Here is a 19395-nt window from a genome sequence, read left to right as displayed (position 1 = left end):
TAAGTAAAAGAATTCATTTTCCAAGGAAGTGATCTGAAATTTCCTTTCACATTTCCTTGAAGATGGGACTCAGTTTTTCTCCCTAGAATCCCTTCCATCTTATGCCTTTTCCTCCTACCGGTCAGTAATAATTTAAGGGTTAAAAATCAAGAGATATCTACAGAAACTCTTTCCAGAGAATCATTATTCCATGCCTACATGAACACTGCTAATGATCTACATTAGTTGCGTAGAAAGCTTGGTTAAGTCTTCAATAAAATTAGTAGCATGCCCATGCATACATATTACTGCATTTACAGTTTTATAGGTAAGTCTGTGAGCCTAACTATAATTTCATTTCATGGGAAGTCATTCATATCAGGCAGCTCCAATTTCAAATAATTCAAAGGGAAATTGGTCCTTAAAACTGGAATCTCTTCTGGCCATAAGCCCTAACGAGGACACAAGCAGAGGAAACATGCATCGGTCATTTTCAACCCGGAGCAAATACTGCTCTAATTTATTTTTTCTATTGCTGGCTACATTTCTTTCATTGTGAGTCAAGGAAAGAAGAATACACAAACACTTTTCATTTGATGAAAAGGTTATTACTTTCTATCTGTTCTATTTCATCTAATGCTGGCTTAGGCTCATTATGTGTCATACGCTTCCTATTGAACTTGTGTCTAGCCACTACATTTTTCAAATTAAATTAATAATTCAGAAACACCAAGGTTACTGTAAACAATTTAGTTTCCTTTTCTACATGTGATTTCCTGCTGTGCAGTAAGCAATATCAAAAATTAATTTAAACCTAAGAGTCTTCAGAAACTATTAAATATTGACTCACTAATCCTTTGCTTTAGGATTTGATAATTATTCGAAGAAAACTGATTAACCTGTAGGTTAATTTAAATTTTCAATTGCATCACAGAAAAGAACAATAAAACAACTTTCTTTTACCACAATTATCTGTACAGGATGTCATGGTTTCTGTTAAAACTTGAAGATATTCAGGATTTTACTCTTTAATATTTTGGGCCTCCTTATGCAAATAATATCAAAGACATATGTATAGTCCTGACTCTCTGCATCTCTGAGACTTCTCAAGGAGTTCTGTAAATGCCACTGCTAGATGGGACCAATTTGGTGTCTGACTTTTAATTTTTGACTTACCTTTACAAATGTAGGTACTTTTTTTTTCACATATACAAATCCGTATTGCCACTGAGCCTTTTGAAATGTAATAGGAGACTCTCTCTTCGCTCCCAAATTTCCATGTGCACATGAGCACGCTCACCAACACACACACAATAAAGTCTCACTGACACTCAGTTGGACTTTATGATAATTTATGTCAAGGATTGTGCCTTTATTCTAACGTCAGCAAGATACACATGTTGGATAAATAAGTTAGTAGCTTCAATGGTTTTTAAAGCATTTAGAAATCAACATAATAAATTTATGCACTAGTAACCTCTGATTCAAAACTACTTTTAAGGATATCTACTGGGTTTACACATTCCAAGAATATGGTTAAAAGTTATATTCTATAATTTGGACTAATCAATAATTACTTCCTATTATATATTAGTTTATATATGACATACTTGTCCATACTGACTCTATTAAAGCTGTGAGTGCTTTTTTATGTTTAATAAATTTATAAATCAATTATGAATTGTCTGTATAGGCACATGCCCCCACTCCTACAGTGATGAATTCAATCCTTTAAATAGGAATTCTGTGTCAAGATAGGTCAAATTTGAAGCTGACTAAACTTGACAATATTTTCCTGGCAAGTATTACAAACACCTTTTATTTCGAGGCAAATGGCTGCCTTCAAGAAAACCATATAAAATATACATTTGTTCTTTTCTTTCATACTTTAAATCCATTTTCATCCATCAATAAATGCCCATAGGAAACTGTGACCAGAAAAATTGCATCAAATCCTAATAATGTAAGTTATGTGCTAATAAGCATTTAAAAAATTGTACATTCTTTTAGAATGTCATTCTTTAACTGAAAATGTAGTTCAGTAAGTTGAAAAAATGTTTCTCTTTGAACCTGGGGAATAGCTTTTCTTTTAAAATTTATGTATGGGTTTCAGACTTTATGGACACAAACAATTAAGTTTTAATCATTGCCACTGTGGCAACATTTTTTATCCTTTGTGCAGGCTACACTGTAACTTGAACATAACGTTCTTAAAGCAGCAAAATTTATTTTCCTGCCTTCTATAGAGGGATTTGCAGAAATGAAAATTGAGAACTTAAGATACAGAAGTTAAAAAATTAACTTCAGGAAAGACAACTTTGGAAAGCAGTTTCTGAATGGCAGCTCTTACATTTCCAGATCTGAAGCAGCATTGATGCATAGCCGTTACAGATCTTGTTCCTAAATGGGCTTCCTATCAATCTTTGTTACATCAGGGTAAATACGAATGCTGCTTTCCTGAATGTCTTCCAAAAGTACAACCGAAAGCTTACTGAAGAATTTATTTAAGGAATCACACTGATTAAATACATAGTAGCTATTTTTAAATGATAGCTTATGAAAAAGAAAATGGTCTAAAATAGAAGTTGAAAACATTTTCCCTGGTTACTACTGTCAGATCTAACTGCATCATTACTTAGAGAAATAGCTTCATTTTTAAAATGCTTTTCTCTATACAATGCCCTAACATTGCTTTCAGCACACAATGAAACTCTACATAACACCAAAAGTTCAAGTATAATAAAAATGTTCAGAATTTTCACTAAATTCTAAAACATAATGCTATCAAATTTATACAGGCACATGATTTGCTAAATCTGTATTATTTGAATACAAACTGATTTCTAAAAGGAATGACTTAACTATATTGAGTAGAATTCTATTACTTCTCTTCTATTTTTACTTTGCATCTTATCTACCTCTAAAAAAATTAACCTACAGGTGTGGGGAGAAAAGTTCTGTCCATTAAATGTATATTATTTAAAGATTTGGGGATAAACGCAAGGTTGTCTTTGAAAATTTAGCGATGTCAAATTACTAATTTTTCTCAACAGAAAGTGGCCTATGATATAACCTTTGATGGGCAGCTTATGGAAATACACAAAAGCAACACCTCTCTAAATAAATGATTGAGTATTATGGATGTCATCTCCCTATAATGCATATGAAATTAATTTTTCCATGAAATTTATTCTTCCATAAGTGTTAACAGGAGGAACTGAAACTTATTCTTTGCATACACATGAGTAAAGATAAATCTAATTCTTTTAGGGCCCCCAAATGACCGGCTCATGTTGCTATTCCTTGTGTTATGTGAATTTACACCGATTTAGCTATGTGAAATATTTCTGAGGGTGAGCAACTGACAGTCCGAATCAGGGGTTGATAAATCCAACCCACTTACTTACTTGCTTTTGTAAATAAAGTTTTAATAGCACACAGCTATGCTCATCAGTTAATGCATTGTCTATGGCTGCTCTAGTGGAACCCTGGCAGTTACTGGCTATACAGGTGATGTTATTACCAGCAAACTTGGAATCATCTGTTCTTTCACAGGAAAAAAAAAAAAAATTCAACCTTAAATATAATGCTTTGAAAGCTCCAGAATTAAATGGGACAGCCCAGTTCACAACGGAAGAACAAAATGCTTAATTTAGTTATCCATGCACATTATAAACATGTGAACTGGCTTGCCTGGGAATGAGGTTCAAAACTTCAAGAAGCCATAGAAACCTGTCAAAATGTCCCAGTTCTGCATTTAAAAATATCCATCTAGAGGTAAAGTATTATATTTCAAAGTAAATAATAATTTTTAAGAACCTATTTGTGCCTAAAATTATCATTAAAACTAGCATAAAGAAAAGCTAATATAAATAAATGATTGCTTAAACTAGCTCTGAATCCCTTTTTTCCTAAAGCAACATAAGGAGAAGCCAGGATATCTCATTTGCTGTGAAATGTTTGTTTGTAACTTTCCTACTCAGTGCTTTTTTTAATACCTACATGCAAACTGTTAATGAAGAGAAACACCTGAACTCTTTTTAGTATGTTTATTTGTTATAAATAACACATTCTGAGCCAAAATTAACTTACCATCATTTCAAGTGCATTACTGATTACAACTTAGCAACATCCTTCTCGGGGTGTTGCCATTTTATAAAGAAGATGGGACTGCTGAGCGGAATGATTTTATTTTATCAATAAAAGTGAGACTTTTAAATGCCTTTATTATAGTTGCACTGTGTGATATTGACTATCATTGTGTATCACATTATCCAGTATCAATTTCAGAAGCATCCGGAGCCTCACACACCTATTAGTTATCTCAGAGCCAACTAGTCACGAACAGAGGAAGTAATACAATCGCTTTTGTTAATGTTCTCATGCGACAGGCAGAGGCAGTCAGTGTTAGACCTGGTAAAACACATCTAGCTCTAGGTGAGATCTGAGGGGAGACGCAGCAACAAGAAAGTGGCACCGATTGAGCATGCTCCTACTCAGGCAGAGACAGAAAGGGAGTGGACGTACTGTAGAAGCTGGCCATTACGTAGTTTTGGCAGCGATCACCAGTAAACTCATTTGGGCACCTGAGAGAAGAAACAAAAAACAATGGTAGAAAAAACAGAGAAAAAGAGAAGAGGTGAATATACGCGAGAAAGAAGCTCCTTCAGTGTCATTTGAATGAACTTGGTGAATTCACTCTCAGGAACTGAGTCTTTGTCCCAACCATGGTTTCCGGACTCGGGTGTGTTCCCCCAAAGGATTCAATGTTTGGACCAAATGTGCTCCGAGGGTCCGGAGGACAGGAAGATGGCAGCATCTCAAGTGACACCTTTATCTCAAAGGGACTCACCTACCAATTAACTCTGAGGTTTTCTTTGAGCCAGTTTTCTGTTTGAGAGCTTTGGTCAAAGGTGTTGGAAGGAAATGGTTTTGTGGGTTGGCCTGCGTGCCTTAGCTGCCAGCATCACCGGCCATCCTGGCTGGTCCTTCTGGTCTACCTCTCCGATCTTTAGGGCCCTAAGCTGAGAGACTGAAACCAGCTCACGTCCAATGAGTCTATGCCCCGAGTGCTTAAACCATTGTTGGGACAAAAGGAATCAGTTACAACTGAAACGTAAAAGCACCAAGTGGTAGTAATTGTTGCTGTAGTTTGGGGGAGAAAGCAAATTTCAGATTATTTTAACATACTTTCTTGGTTTTGGACTTTCATGGGCACATTCTCAGTACATCTTGCTCCAGTGAATCCAGGTTGGCACCTAGAGGGCAAAAATGTGATAAGCAATAGAACGCTACAGACACTGAATTTTCAGACTGGCAATTTTCCTCCTATGGAATATGGAGATTCCTACAATGACCTGGTGACCGAACGACATAAAGGAAAGGAAAAGAACACATTTAGAAAACCATATTCCATAAAAACTGTGGGGCATATGTTTATTTGTGTTGTGGTTTGCTGCAGTCTTCATAAGAAACCTTAACTGAAATTTAACTAGAGGGAGGTTGAAAAGTTGAACAGGGTTGGCAATGGCCTGGGCTGCTAAGTCACCTTCCCTTTGACATTTCCTTCTTTGCCACTGAGCACTGACTCCTACCTTATTAAAACACTGGTTTTGATAAGGACTTACATGGTTCCATCCCTGATCTTTTACTATTTAAATGATCCTGAGCTCTTCCATCTACATACACTCAATTCTGCACTCTCAGAGGTACTTTTATGTTAAGTCGATCATCATACTACAATAGAAGTCAAGCGCTTACACACTCTAGTGATTACAGACAAGAAAAACTATATTCCCTATTTTTTTAAAGATATTAAAAATCAGGTCTCATTTTTAATACTGAAAGACAGAAAGAGACAGATATTTATTAGCATACATTTCACTTCATCCATTGATTACCAAATCAAAGACAAATACATTTTTAAAATTTAAAGGGCTACTCTTCTACAGTACTACTTCAGAGATGTCATTTTGCATTTAAGCTAAAACTATTTTTCAATGGTATAAAATTGTCATTTTATTCATATACGTTTCACCCATCCAAATTGTAGAATCCTGAAGTAATATCGTTTGTAAGGTCATGGAATGGGGATGTCTTAACTTTGGAAGTCCTTTCTAGTTGCTTTTTTTGTTGCTGTTATACCAGTAATGAAAGTATTTCGTATTGGATTCATTTTACCCAATAATATGCTCTAGGAATATGGACATCAGAAGATTCTAGGAAGCAAATAAACCTATAGGTGGCTCAACACCCAGAGCTGTGATTCTTATTAATAGCTGATTTGTACCAAAACCATCATGCAAAGCACCTAATAAAATGTAGCTGTGATACCACATACCTCGTGATTTACACATGACCCTTTCTCCTCCAGAGCAAATAAGAAAAAACTACCTTTTTGGCATCAGAGAAATGTGAATAAAACATCTATAAATTGCAAATGTAAAAACATTTTTATAAATATAAGGGTGATATTTTTACTCCCCTTAAAACCACATTCAATGCCCCCTACACAAAAAAAATAAAATAAAATAAAAATTACCAAGTGATTTGGTATATCTAATTCTCTTATTTCATGAAGAATGGCCTATAAGATAAAAACACTAGCAGTTCTGGGTTCTTAGTCCCGTGAGTTCTTGTGTAAATGTTAAGTGTACTTATGACCGTTAGTATATTATTAATAAACTTAGCAACAAACATCTTGTATTGATATAGCTCTTTTCAAACCTTCAAACACTTTTATGTAATTAAACTGGTTGTTTTTGGTTAGAATATTTTTTCAGTTGTGAATAGAGAAAGATCTACCTAGAGAAATACAGAAATCAGAGTGGTAGTCTGTGAGGTTGGGTCATTGTTCCTAAAGATGTCATTACACATGCTTTAATAAGAATGTCTTCACAGATACATAGGGAAAATACATGGAAACCTGTTTTCCATAGAACTCATTTCACATAATGACTTCCGAAATATAAAGGATTTTTGTCTGTGTATTTGTTTCTGAACCCGGGCTACAAATCCACATGGACATACCCTACAATTAAGCAGGTCATCCAGATTTAGGGATATATTCTATAATGACCATTTCATCTTACCTGTTTGCATCCTTGATAACAATTAAAATTCTTGTATCTCACATAATAATGCACTTGTTTCATATAATGAACATAGTATAAGACACGTCAACACTGTGTGTGTGGTGGTAGTGGGGAGTGGGGGAGAACCATCTGAGGTAAGAAGTGCATTGACTTAAGGATCATGAAATTAACATAGAGCTAAAGAATCATGGGTCCCTTAAGAGAAAGGATGTGGTTACTAGAAAATTGTCATTTATGTATCTTGGATGCCAGTTTTGAGATGAGAAAGCACAGGACAACCAGGTGAAGCAGATCAAAAATCTTACCCAATCAATTTTCTAATTAGTATAAACTTCTAAAATGATGTTTCCTAAGAAACTGACATTATGGCATGGTGGTTTATCTCCATTGTAAGATAACACAGACTATCTGGTATAGTAATACGAGATTTGCTTAAGGTATGCCAATCTTTTTTGAAAGGATCAGTTATATCTGAACCCAAACTATCCTTAGGCTAATGTTTACCTTCACTCAGATAAATTTTCTTAGGGTAAAGCCTTATTATTCTTCAAAGTGTGGTTCCTGGACCAACAGCACCTGGCATCTCCTGATATCTTAATAGTAGAATCACAGAATCTTGGGCCTCCACTTCACAACTACTCAATAAGAATCTGCATTTTAACAAGATCCCGAAGAGATCTGAATGTACATTAAAGTTCAAGGTGTCAGGGACTCTGACCTTGGAAGATGGAGACTAAGTCCTCTATCTTGGCACCACGGTATCTTGCTGTCTGGACATGAACAGCCCACTTAACTTCATCAGGCCTCAGAGTCACTCAGTGATAAGATGAAGAGACTTAACTAAATGATTTATCAAAGGCTCCTTTCATCACAAAGGTTCTGGGAATCAACGGTCATCCTAACACATGGAATCGCTGTGCAAAAACTCCAACAGCATTTCTTCTGGATGTATTATCAGTCAGGGAGGACTCAAGGGCTTTGAAAAAACATTTTTGATAGGATGGATTTTAAGACAATCATGAAGGGAAAACAAATTACAAATATCTATTCCTAAAGCAACTCGAGTGTGCACTAACAACAGTCATCATGTGACTTTTTCGGACATGCAGAGTCATTGCCAAGTCAAATGGAAGGAAGCAGAGACTGAGATGGTTTTTACATAAGCAAACTGCAGACTGCATTGATTGTGTAGGGAAAGCATATGCAGATGGAAACTACTCATCTGATCTACAAGCTCTGATTAGCTTCTACGGAATTACTTCTAAAAGATAGACCGTCTGGCTTCTGACATTTCTAAATTAGTATTGTACATTAAGCATACAATCTATCACTTTCTTTGGAGATAAAAGTATGGTAAATTTAATCTGATTTTGAGCAATATGTTTGAGTGTGAGTCAGGGAAAATTCTAAGAATTTTATTTCTTAGATGAATCTGTTTGAATAATAAGCCTCTATCATGGCTTCAAATATATATACATATATTTGAAATCATTTGTTTCACTGATCAAGAGTAGAAGATGAAAATTATTCTTTTTTGTTTTAGTGTTTGCTCTTACCATGATAAATAATCTGTTCTACATTTGCTCTTAATGAGATGAAAATCCACAGAGAGTTTTGTCTGAACTTAGGTATCACCTCTTCCAACGAACTCTTCCCTGGCCTGCATTTCCCCATCTCCCACTGCCACACCCTGGCTGGGGATTCCCTCTTGGACTCGCGCACTGCATCCTGTCCTGATCTCTTTCACTGCCATAGCCTGTCTGGGTTGGGATTCTCTGTGGCAAGGACAGTGACCATATTTTAATCATTCTGTAACTCTAATTTTAACACACTGCCTGCCTCGTAAAAAACTCTCATATAATGTTTGTTAAACTGACTCTAGGACAGTAGTGCCTAATGAAGAACTGTATCAAAGGGACTTTCATATAGTCAATTGATTTGCCAAGTACAGGTCAATACTGAACTTCTGGCTTTTATTTTTATAGTTTATGACAGACTGTCCTCTGTCGACTCCTCAATAATTTTTAATAGCAGCTTCCAAAGACCCCCTCACAGACTCATTCTCTTAAACAGAAATCTTTAAGATTGTATTTGGAATTTGGAAAAGGTCCTCTCTTTAATAATAAGTTATTATCTCAAAATTAAATCTTATTGCTTAAATACCAGTTTACTTAGGATTCAATAAAGTAATACAATCTAGTAAGCAAGACTTGTACATAGTATTGGTAAAATAAGAATTGTTTTTAACAATAACTTTAATGCCTTGTGACTCTCCTGATATGCTTACTATGTAATCAATCATACGTTCATGTGTTTTCAGAATCAATTTAGTGCTTGGTATAGTTTTTATATTCTAATTGAATAATATTATGTGTTTTTTGGTGGAGACACTAGACATATTCAAAAATACTTACAGACCCTTAAGAAACTTCTGGTTATTTACCATTTGCTTATTTTATAACCATTATAAATGGTCTTATAAATTCATGGTCAAGTTTTGAACCATCTTTAGACACCTTTTATTTCTTGGTTTCATTAATTTTCATCTGGGCCCTCCCTTATTCAGGCAAGAAAAAGGAAACAAGGTCTATATTTGATATACCCTCCCTCCTAGTCATCACAATGAAATATTTGGACAGTTTAAAAATACCTTGCCTCAAAAAGAAGACTCCTTATAATTGTCTTTTTCCTTATAGTTGTGGTATTTCCTTCATATTGTATAACCCCTGAAATAATTTCTTCTGTGTTTTAATGTTTACAAATATCAAGTAATGGAAATGCCAACAAATACATTATAAGGAATATCAGTGAGTTTCAACATTAGATGGGAAGGCCTTTTGCTCTCATTCTGTGTAAGCTAGAGTTGGCAGGGTATATACTAGCTCAAATAGTGTAGGTCTGTTTTTCTACAGTATCACATTGCAAGTGCTGACTCTCCTCACCCCTTCCCCTGCTCGGCATTCTGACTAGAACTCGCCCACTCACTGCTTGAGTATCTGTGTTGTAGATTATTCTTTCCCAAATGTATTGTTACCATTAGTCTGCATTTTCCCCAAGATGAATCTCATTCCGTTATCTACCTTCAAGTGAAATTTCTTGAGATTTGTATATGCTTTTCTAATTTGTGCTCAGTGTTCCTTATGGCATCATCTGCAAAAGACATTTATTTCCCCAAGGAAATGCCTTCTTCAACGTCATTAAAGAAAATATTAAGTATAAAATGTTTCAATAACATTTCCTTCAGATCCAACCCTAGATTCCTCCCTATTACTGTCTAGCTAGCATGCACCACTACTTTTCCCTTTTTTACTATGATCTGTGGACTTGTTCTCAATCCATGAGATAACAGTATTCAGACAGTGGCCATTGCCAGATTCATAGGTAAATATATTGAGGAAAATAAAAATCGAAGTTGTCCTGGCTCTCCAGTGTTGTTTTTCAATGTCTAGGACATGCAATCTCAATAATGAGGGTGGCAGTGTTTGTAAATTAACCCATCCTGTTTGAACCTTGGTGCCCTTCCCAAAGCTCTGTTTGTACAGCTTGTTCTGAAATGCCCATCTGCAGGCTAAAACGCTCACCACTGTTTACCCTACATGATGCATCTTGGTAAGTTTGGGGTCAAACAATTTAATCGGACATGGGATCCATCTACATCCCATACATCTCCAAGTCATTGTCACACGATGACATACTGAGTGCTACTTTGTGGTTTGGTCTTCCTCTCTGGAGGATGTCCTTCCCTGTGGATCAAACAGCCTGGAGATTCAGAACAGTTCCATTTACTCTGCCAGTACTCACTTTATGACCAAATAGCTAAATATTCACTTTTTACTTAAATAATTCAATATAAACATTTCAAAATTGTGTTTTATTTTAAATAGACTATTTGCTTCTCAAGGTGAGGGGTGCATGTACCTTTTTCCCCCAGAGTCTGACTAGTGGTGGTCCCCCATTATACATTCTCTTAGCTCTCTAAATATCTATCATAGCACTTGGTACACCTACAATTTGTAATTAAATTAATTACTGGAAATATGTTTGCTACTCTCATAGGCCCCAGATTCATGAGGGCCGAGCCCAGTATGGTTTTGTTCAGTACGTCATACTAAGCACTAGCACAGAGCCTGCCTCACAGAAGGAGATTAATAAATATGTGGCTGCCTAGTTGATTTTGGGAGAAAAAGGGAAGCAAACTATTAAGAACACATAGTCAGTGCACCTGATTTTGGGCAAAACTACACCTAAACTGTTTTCTGTAACAACTGACAGATTGTTATAGAAGGATTATTATTGAAGGATTTCCTTCAATCTGAGTTAATAAATACCTAATAAGCACATGGCAGGATTCTCAGTGCATGAGAAACATAGAACAAACAGAAGATGTGGTTATCTGAAGAGCCAATCAAAGATCTAAGCCACTCTCTCTCACAAACTGTTCTTCTCCATCTGTTAAATGTTAGGGAGATTAAGAGCAGAGAAGTGCTACAGGCAAGTGTCCCACCCATTCTGAAGAATGAACTCTTCCAGGTCTGGAGTAAGAGGACAGTTAGCAGTCTGTTCTTATGGACAGGAGGTTCAGACCCAATATATCTTCCTTTTATGGATTCCAAATTTCTCCTTCAGCAGCCATAATAATGGGGCTACAGGACACAATCATGAACTTGAAACATCCTCCCTTTAATTATGTTAATCCAGCTACTAAAAAGTGTTTTAAGTATCACCATCATTATTCTTATGCCAGGATTCTATAAAACTTTAACTTTAGCTAGTGTCTCTGACTTTCTCAGCCTACCTTCCCTAGTGCCCACATTTCTCTAGCCTGTATGGAAGTCTGTCTTCCATAAACGTCTGCTATGTTTATTGTGTTATTCTCCTGCTCCCGAAGTTACGAATACTTTCTAATAGCTCCCATGCTGTCCAAGGCTATCTGCCTGGCCTTTGGAGCTCTTAAACTGGTCCTTATGTCTAAATTTTCTTTTCTTTCTTTTTTCGTTCTTTCTTTTTTGTCTGTTTTGTGTCCCAGAATGGAGCTGCTGGTCTAGATATGCGTGTCATTGTGTCTCGCAGAAAAGATTATTGCAGCCTCAATGCCCACCTGGTATATGGAAAAGACTCTATAAATGATGTCTATGATTATTGAGTCTTCTCCAAGTTATTCTTGTCTTTTCTTTTCCTTCTTTCTATCTTCATTACCATAATAATAAGCATTGCACCACTTGGGATATAGTCACTCTAATTGATTTACTATTTTAGCTACTTCATTTTCCTGAACAGACTAAGTTCCCAGGGACCAGAGACCATGCCTTCCACTTTTTCTGTGTTTTCAAAAATGCCTGGCATAGATATAGTGGTCCTATAAACAAATGTTTAGTATTTCATTTATTGAGTTTATATGTTGTGACTTTATCTCCTATAATTATGTGTATTTTTATAGGCCCTTCCATATACTACAGAGCTCCATAAAAGTGATACAAAATCATAAGTTCATGTTTGAAGACCACTCCCATGTTCCCAAGTTTTGGTTGGTTGTTTCTATTTTAGTTTTTACTTATAAGGATGATAATAGTCAGAGATATTAAATGACCTGCTAAATGCAAAGTTATAAGGCTAGCTGGTAGCCCTACCAAACCAAGTAAAATTGTGAATGTTAAGCAAAATGAAGAAATGGATTTTTAAAAAACATACTAGCATAGTCTGTTAAGACAGGTGTATATATTTGTCTAATGTCTACAGAGAAAATGTAATATCACCATTTACTTTTTATTATAAGGGAAAAAAAAATCTTGCTTCCCCAGAGTTAAAAATACCTTAGCAGAAATGAATTCATTTAGTTTCATGGACTCCCTGGGAAGATATTTGGAGAACATATTAACTCTATATTATACATAAAGATATTGTCCAGAGAGTTGAAGTGGAAGGGCTCAAGAGGGTTCCCCAAACTTGGTGGTTAAGACTCTAATCCCCTCATGGGAAAGCCACATCTGTCCATGGGACAACATAATGGGTTTATAAATACAGCCTGGTATAAAATTATTTTTAGATTAAAAAAAAAATCGCATCAACATCTTCCAAAATAGTTCTCTATGGAAACTATTCAGAAGAATTGATATACAAGAACAAGGGGAAAAGCAAAGAGGAAAATCTGGACGTTATTTCAAATTGTCTTGTTTTTTGAACCATGTGATTATACAGGGCATCAAATGGTGAAAGATGGAGTGATTCTTCTCTTGTCTTTATGTGATCTGGAATAGTAACTATTTTTTCCCCCAGGATAAATGTTAAATTACTATGGAGAGAGGGGCAATATAAAAGATGAGAACCACCGCTGAAATTCCCACACAGTCCACAGGGGATGTCCACAGAACCAGCAAACCTCCTCTCCTCAGAGAAGTGTTTAACTGTTACATGGTTAATCCATTTGCAACACCTTGTTCTAAGTAGAGAGACAAAAGAGATCTGCTGTGCCTTCTACTTTAACTCCCAAGACAACAGTGGATTAGGTGACCAGAGAGACTACTTGGAAACTTCCATTCTTGTGGTGTTTCTGAGTCATGGGATAAAGTTGATTTTGAACGATGTGGTTCATGCTTCAGCAATGTTTTGCTTTAGACAGATGGACCATATGGAAACTATGAACTGGTTTTGTACACAGGACCATGATGAGCCAATGTAGCATTTTATGTTTTCTGTCTCTATTGATGTGATCTAGTGAATAGTCTACTATCAAAAGACATATATATTATGGTGCCTTTGTTTCAATTCTGAGTACTGATTATTTTTTACATTAAGGATATTTTAATACAAGGATTAAAAAATCCACTTTCATTCAATGAAAAAGGCCTGAAATATTCTGGATGTTAAATATACTCTAATTCTTCCCTCAAGGTACTAGCCTGCTTTGATGCTTCAATAAAGACATGGCCCAAAAGGGTTTAAAACAGTTTTCAAAATCATAGATGTCAAAGATTTTCTTTCCAATAAGATCCAGTGATAAACTTTTTAACACTTTCTGAAAGATTATAATTACTGGAAAAAAAAACAATCTGATAAAATTATGATGCCAATTTGTTGAGAAGCGGAAGACAAGCATAAGCCACCAGTTAGCTTGGGGGACACACAGTGTTCATTCATGGTTTGCTGCTTTAATATTTATTAGAGAAATAACAACCATTTCACGTCAAGATTAAAAAAATATAAAGCAAGTACTTTTTTTCTAGATTGGGCTTAAAATTTAATGGAAAACTGGTGGGTGAAAAAAAATTATGGTTGTTGGCACAATACCAAAAACGGAACAAATGAACAGCACTTATGTGATTGCATGTTTTGTGTAGGACGTGGGAGGGCTGCAGAATAGCTGAAATTAATATGTGGAAAATAAATGTGCTCGTTCCTTAGAGGTATTAGAAACTATCCTATGCACTCATGCAGCTTGTAAATCTTTGCAAGGGCTCTGATGAAAAATGATCATGTTTCATTATTATAATTAAAATACAGGTCTCAGATGCTTTTCTCAAGAAATAATTGTATGAGACACAGATAATATGGGTGCAGTTATTTAAAAAGGAGAACTTAAGGAACTATAATTTTTATTTTTTTCCAGAGACTTATTAAAACATAATTAGGTTGTTTGCCTAAGATTAGGATGGAATAACAAAATAATAAATGAACCTCATATTTTATAGATTATAATTCTCAGCTTCTGTTTTTCTATTTCAATGAGAGAAAACCTTGGAGGAGATGATAAAATTTGCTTTTTCCAATTTAGTATGATAAATATAGGGGTGCCAATGTGTTGTGTTCACAGCAAGTCGGCAGAACCCAAGACCAAAGAAAACCAACCAACTTTTATTCTTTACTCTAGATATGCAGATTTCAATATACTAATGATCAAAAAGTGAATCTCTAGGATTATTGTTAAAACAATAAACAGCCATAGTCCTATGAAGTAATTCAGACCCAGAAGAAATAACTTTCTACATGCTCTTTCATTTTTACCTTCCTTTAAAATTTTGAAAAGGTCTTTTACCTATTAGTTTTATCTTGGTTTTTGGCTATCACCTATCTATCTCTAGGAAAGAGATGTTTAGTAACTGAGATTAGAATTCTATTTTTGTGATTTTTAGTCTTTTATTCACTCTAAAAGACTACATTTAATTTTACAAGTTGTCTGTTTTCACTGATAAGATCAGCGACACAACTATCAAAATTTGTCTTCTCTTGGAACCACTTCTGCTCTTTTAAAAGAAAAAAAAAAGAGTTTGAGGGCAAGAAGTCACTTCTGGGAGGTACTTCTTCACTTGTACTTAGTACCAGAGATCCCATGAGACACCCTACAGACAGGCCATGTCTAGAACAGCACAGGGAAGAGCAAAACATTTCCCACAAAATGGTATTTTTGTTTGATGTTATGACTTTAAAACATGTGTCTTTAATGATGTCCTTTGTAACTTACAAAAATCAAAAGATTTTCTTAGAACTGGCACATAAATATTTGTATGCTATTTATATGATGTAAAGGGGAAATGACCCTCTTAATTATTTCTTGTGCCTTTTTTTTTTTCATTTTGCTAATTACTCTATTAGCTCAGCTTGTGTCTCTGACAAACTTACTCTTCTTTGTCAACATTTAGGCCACAAGCTCATAGTTTTTATGATGGCATGTTTTTTTTTTCTCATTTATGATAATCATTGCTACTTTAGAACAATGGGCACAGCCATCGGGCAACTGCAAAATAAATAAGCAGTTTTCATCATTTCAATGGGACATTACACATTTTTTACCACATTACATTAATGTGTCTGTGTCCCACATACGGCCTAAATATCAAGAGTAGACTTAAAATGCATGGCACAATAAACATGTGGTTTTGAATAAGACCTACTAATTTAACTACAAGGTTTAAGTATTTAATGTACTGGTAATATCACGGTTTCAGTCTGTCTGTTAAGAAATAATAACTGTAATCTTTCTTAATGGTGCATCACCTTCTTCAGGTCATTGGAAAGAGCACCATTCTAAATATATCTACAAACAACGGCAGTGCATGAAAAGAACACTCTGCCTTCTATATACAATGATGGTACACACACTAAATACATCTCCAAACACGTGCAATGTTTTTTTTTCCCATTAGTGAGATCAACCTACATTCCATTTTAAAAATAGTTGTAAAACAATAAACTAATGAAAAGTGTAACAGATGCGTAAGGAAAGAATCTTCTGCCCTTCTGCTCCTTTGAGCTGTCTTATTCATTTTGCAGGTGATCAGTGGGGTAAAAAGGAACATTATCTTACAGGTTCATTCGTAACACTGGATGGAGAAGTAGCTTTCAAAAGTTATAGGCCTCTATGATATTTGCACATCTCTTCTAGGTAACAGTGAGGAAAACCACAGGGAAAGCAACTTTATAAATATACAGGCACAAAGAAAACTGAAAAAAGCAAAACACAATTCTGGATGTAACAGAGGAGATGACAAATGGTGTGAAATTTTCAAAACACTCTACAAATAAAACAGCATTATTCAACAGGATGCAACAAAATTGGGAAAAGAAGCAACAAGACATCATGAGACATGGAGTCATCTGAAAGAAGCAGTTACGGACATAAGCCACACAGAGGATTTCTTTTCTTACTTGCACAAGTATCTTGAGGGGTTTGAAAGGTCTTTCACCATGAAGCACTCGCCTCCATTCACACAGAAAGTTTTCTCCTTCTCCGCACATTTTACAAGATGGCTTGTTCCGGTTGTAGATGTAGATGTAGCTGGATAGAAGATAAAGAAGGGGACGGTTTACATGTTGTTGTTCCCTCTTCTAAACAGCTTTTAGTCTTAAATTCTCTTAAAAGGAAGAGTTCACATAAGGTACGGCGGATTTCACTATCTTTCAGGTTTAATAAACCACAGTAAACAAATGAAGTACTTTCTGGGGGTAATTAAATAGAATAGAATTATTAAAGGGTAACCACAGTTAATTAATTTAATTAGAATATAATAGGAAAAAGGCTCAACATTTCTTATAACCAATATTTTATCTTCTAAGGGAGTTGGAAAAGAGAAGACCTATTGCCAGTAAATAAAACCTATTTTCCAGGAAGGCTCAAAGATAATGATATAAAGTCATGTCGGTGCAAATCAAGTTCAATATCATTTTTGAATGGCAGGTACTTATTTATTTTGGAAATTACATTTTATGTGTATATTGGCTTTATAGTTTTCAATATTATATATTTTATATTGTAGGTATATATATGTGTATATATAGATATAGATATAGGTATCTATCTACTTTAAATGTTAAAGGTTTTGTGCTTAAGACTTTTAACTGCTGACAGGATACTGTGGGATGACAAATTGAGCCTGGTTTCGTTGCTGCCCCAGGTGACAGAGCTGAATAGACCACCTGCGGTGTGCTGTCACCAATCATTCCCACAGAGAAATTCTGAGCCTCCAGCAGATCCCAGCGGTCTCTGAATCCCTGACAGGTTGCTAAGGATTACCCTTTACCCAAGCTGAGCAGCAAACACTGCACCAGGCTCTTTCAGAACCAACCCTGAGGCTTTTACTAAAAACACCTAAACAAACATTCTCCCCTCAGAGCAGACACTCCATATAAATTATAAATCTATCAATAAGGATTAGCAGTAATAGAAGCAACAGCCAGATACATCATACCTATTCCTTGGACTTTAAGATAAGTAAAATTAATAAATGTATGTTAAAACTAGAAATAATCCCCCTTGAAGGAAAAATAAGGTAAGATGAAAACAGAGGAAGGCAAACCATAAGAGACTCTTAACTCTAGGAAACAAACTGAGGGCTGCTCGAAGGAAGGTGGAGGGGGGACGGGGTAACTGGGTGCTGGGCATTAAGAAGGGCACATGATGTAATGAGCACTGGGTATTACAAGCAACTGATGAATCGCTAAACTCTACCCTTGAAACTAATAACACAGTATTTGTTAACTAAATTGAGTTTAAATAAAAAATGAAAAAGAAAAGAAATAATACCCTCTTCTTTGTTTTTTAAAAATATTTCCCCTCTGAAAATATTATCCTTTTATTGTTATATCCTGCAGCACCAAGTTATGACACATTCATTTGAAAAATTCTTAGATCATTACTTGAAGCTAGCAATAGAATATTTGATGGTTACATAACTCTTGAAGAAAATGAAGTAGCAACTGTCTTATTTGATCACAGACTATTGTGCTTAGCACATCTATCCTTTATTTTTGTATTTTTTAAAAAAGATTTTATTTATTGGCACAGAGAGAGAGAGAGCACACAAGCAGGGAGAGTGGGAGGCAGAGAGAGAGGGAGTCTGATGTGGGGCTCGATCCCAGGACCTGAGCCACCCAGGCATCCCAGCACTTATATCCTTTAGCTGCAGCAAGAACAAAAATGACCATGGGATTGTAAAGCAGTAATCAACTCCCAGGTGATGCTAAGTGTCAGCTGACTGGGTACAGCTGTTCTGAACCAACAGCCAAACACAGGACTAAGTTGTAATTGTCAGAAGAATCTGGGATTGAGATGCTGATATATGATCCCTTCAGATTTTGGCCAGGTTTCCTATTTTTCTCCCTATTTCAATGCAGTGCACACCTATAAATTTTGCAGTGATATCCTTTCTCCTTGGCTTACGCATGTTGCATTGCTAAGTCCGTTTCCATTTAGTAATTTTGCCAGAAATGAATGAAACAGACCAAGCAGGTGCTTAGACCTAGCTATGGAAAGGACATTCTTTCTTGGGGGGGGGGGGGCTGGGAGGACTTTATCAGGGGTGAAGTGAAACGTTGTGCAGACAGAATGTTTTGATATATAAAAGATGACCCTCACAGTTGTCCCGGAAGTAAGTGAAGTAGATCTCACTCTTTGGGGACTTAATAAACCCTGCCTCTCACCAGTTCCTGACTAGTTTGTTACGATCTGGGAGTCTGTCACCTTCTAGTGAGTCGCTAAATGAACAGCAATTAGGAATACTGCAAAATACGAATCCCAAACACACTTTCCCTGGGATGTTAGCAGCTACAATATTATAAGGAAGAGAATATAAATAAAGCAGTAACTTGCTAGCAGACAATGTACTCTGGAGTGTTTCACTCTTGACCTGGTCTCTCCTGGCATATAGGTCAGGACTAATGACCATCCTGGGGCAGGCTGGACAGTTCTCTGACTTAGCCAAGGATCTGGAGACTAAGATCACCATTTACAGACTCCCCAAATCCTGCCCCACACAGTAGGGCTCGCTCCTTTCTAGCTGCCTTCCTTCTTCCCTTCTTTCCTCTTCTTCCTCCCTCCCTTATTCGTTCTTCC

At 35.9% G+C, this 19395-nt stretch overlaps 1 protein-coding gene across 20 annotated transcripts in view; it reads right to left on the bottom strand.

The window, feature by feature from the left end:
* Positions 1-19395, bottom strand: part of NRG1 (neuregulin 1) — a 1069619-nt gene that overhangs the window by 24237 nt on the left and 1025987 nt on the right. For 12 of the 20 annotated variants that reach the window (XM_077849097.1, XM_077849083.1, XM_077849084.1 and 9 more), the window contains 2 exons: positions 16713-16842; positions 4507-4565 (listed from right to left, as the gene is read on the bottom strand). In XM_077849097.1, coding sequence (XP_077705223.1) covers positions 4507-4565; positions 16713-16842 — 189 coding nt within the window. Of the gene's footprint in view, positions 1-4014; positions 4566-5169; positions 5238-16712; positions 16843-19395 lie in introns of those variants that run through there. The other 8 variants (XM_077849082.1, XM_077849091.1, XM_077849093.1 and 5 more) reach the window with 3 other exon arrangements.

The sequence above is a fragment of the Canis aureus genome, chromosome 15 (assembly GCF_053574225.1).
Source record: "Canis aureus isolate CA01 chromosome 15, VMU_Caureus_v.1.0, whole genome shotgun sequence".
Taxonomy (NCBI): Eukaryota; Metazoa; Chordata; class Mammalia; order Carnivora; family Canidae; genus Canis; species Canis aureus.
Note: the sequence above shows the minus strand (reverse complement) of the source record. Positions and strands in the feature narration are given on the sequence as shown.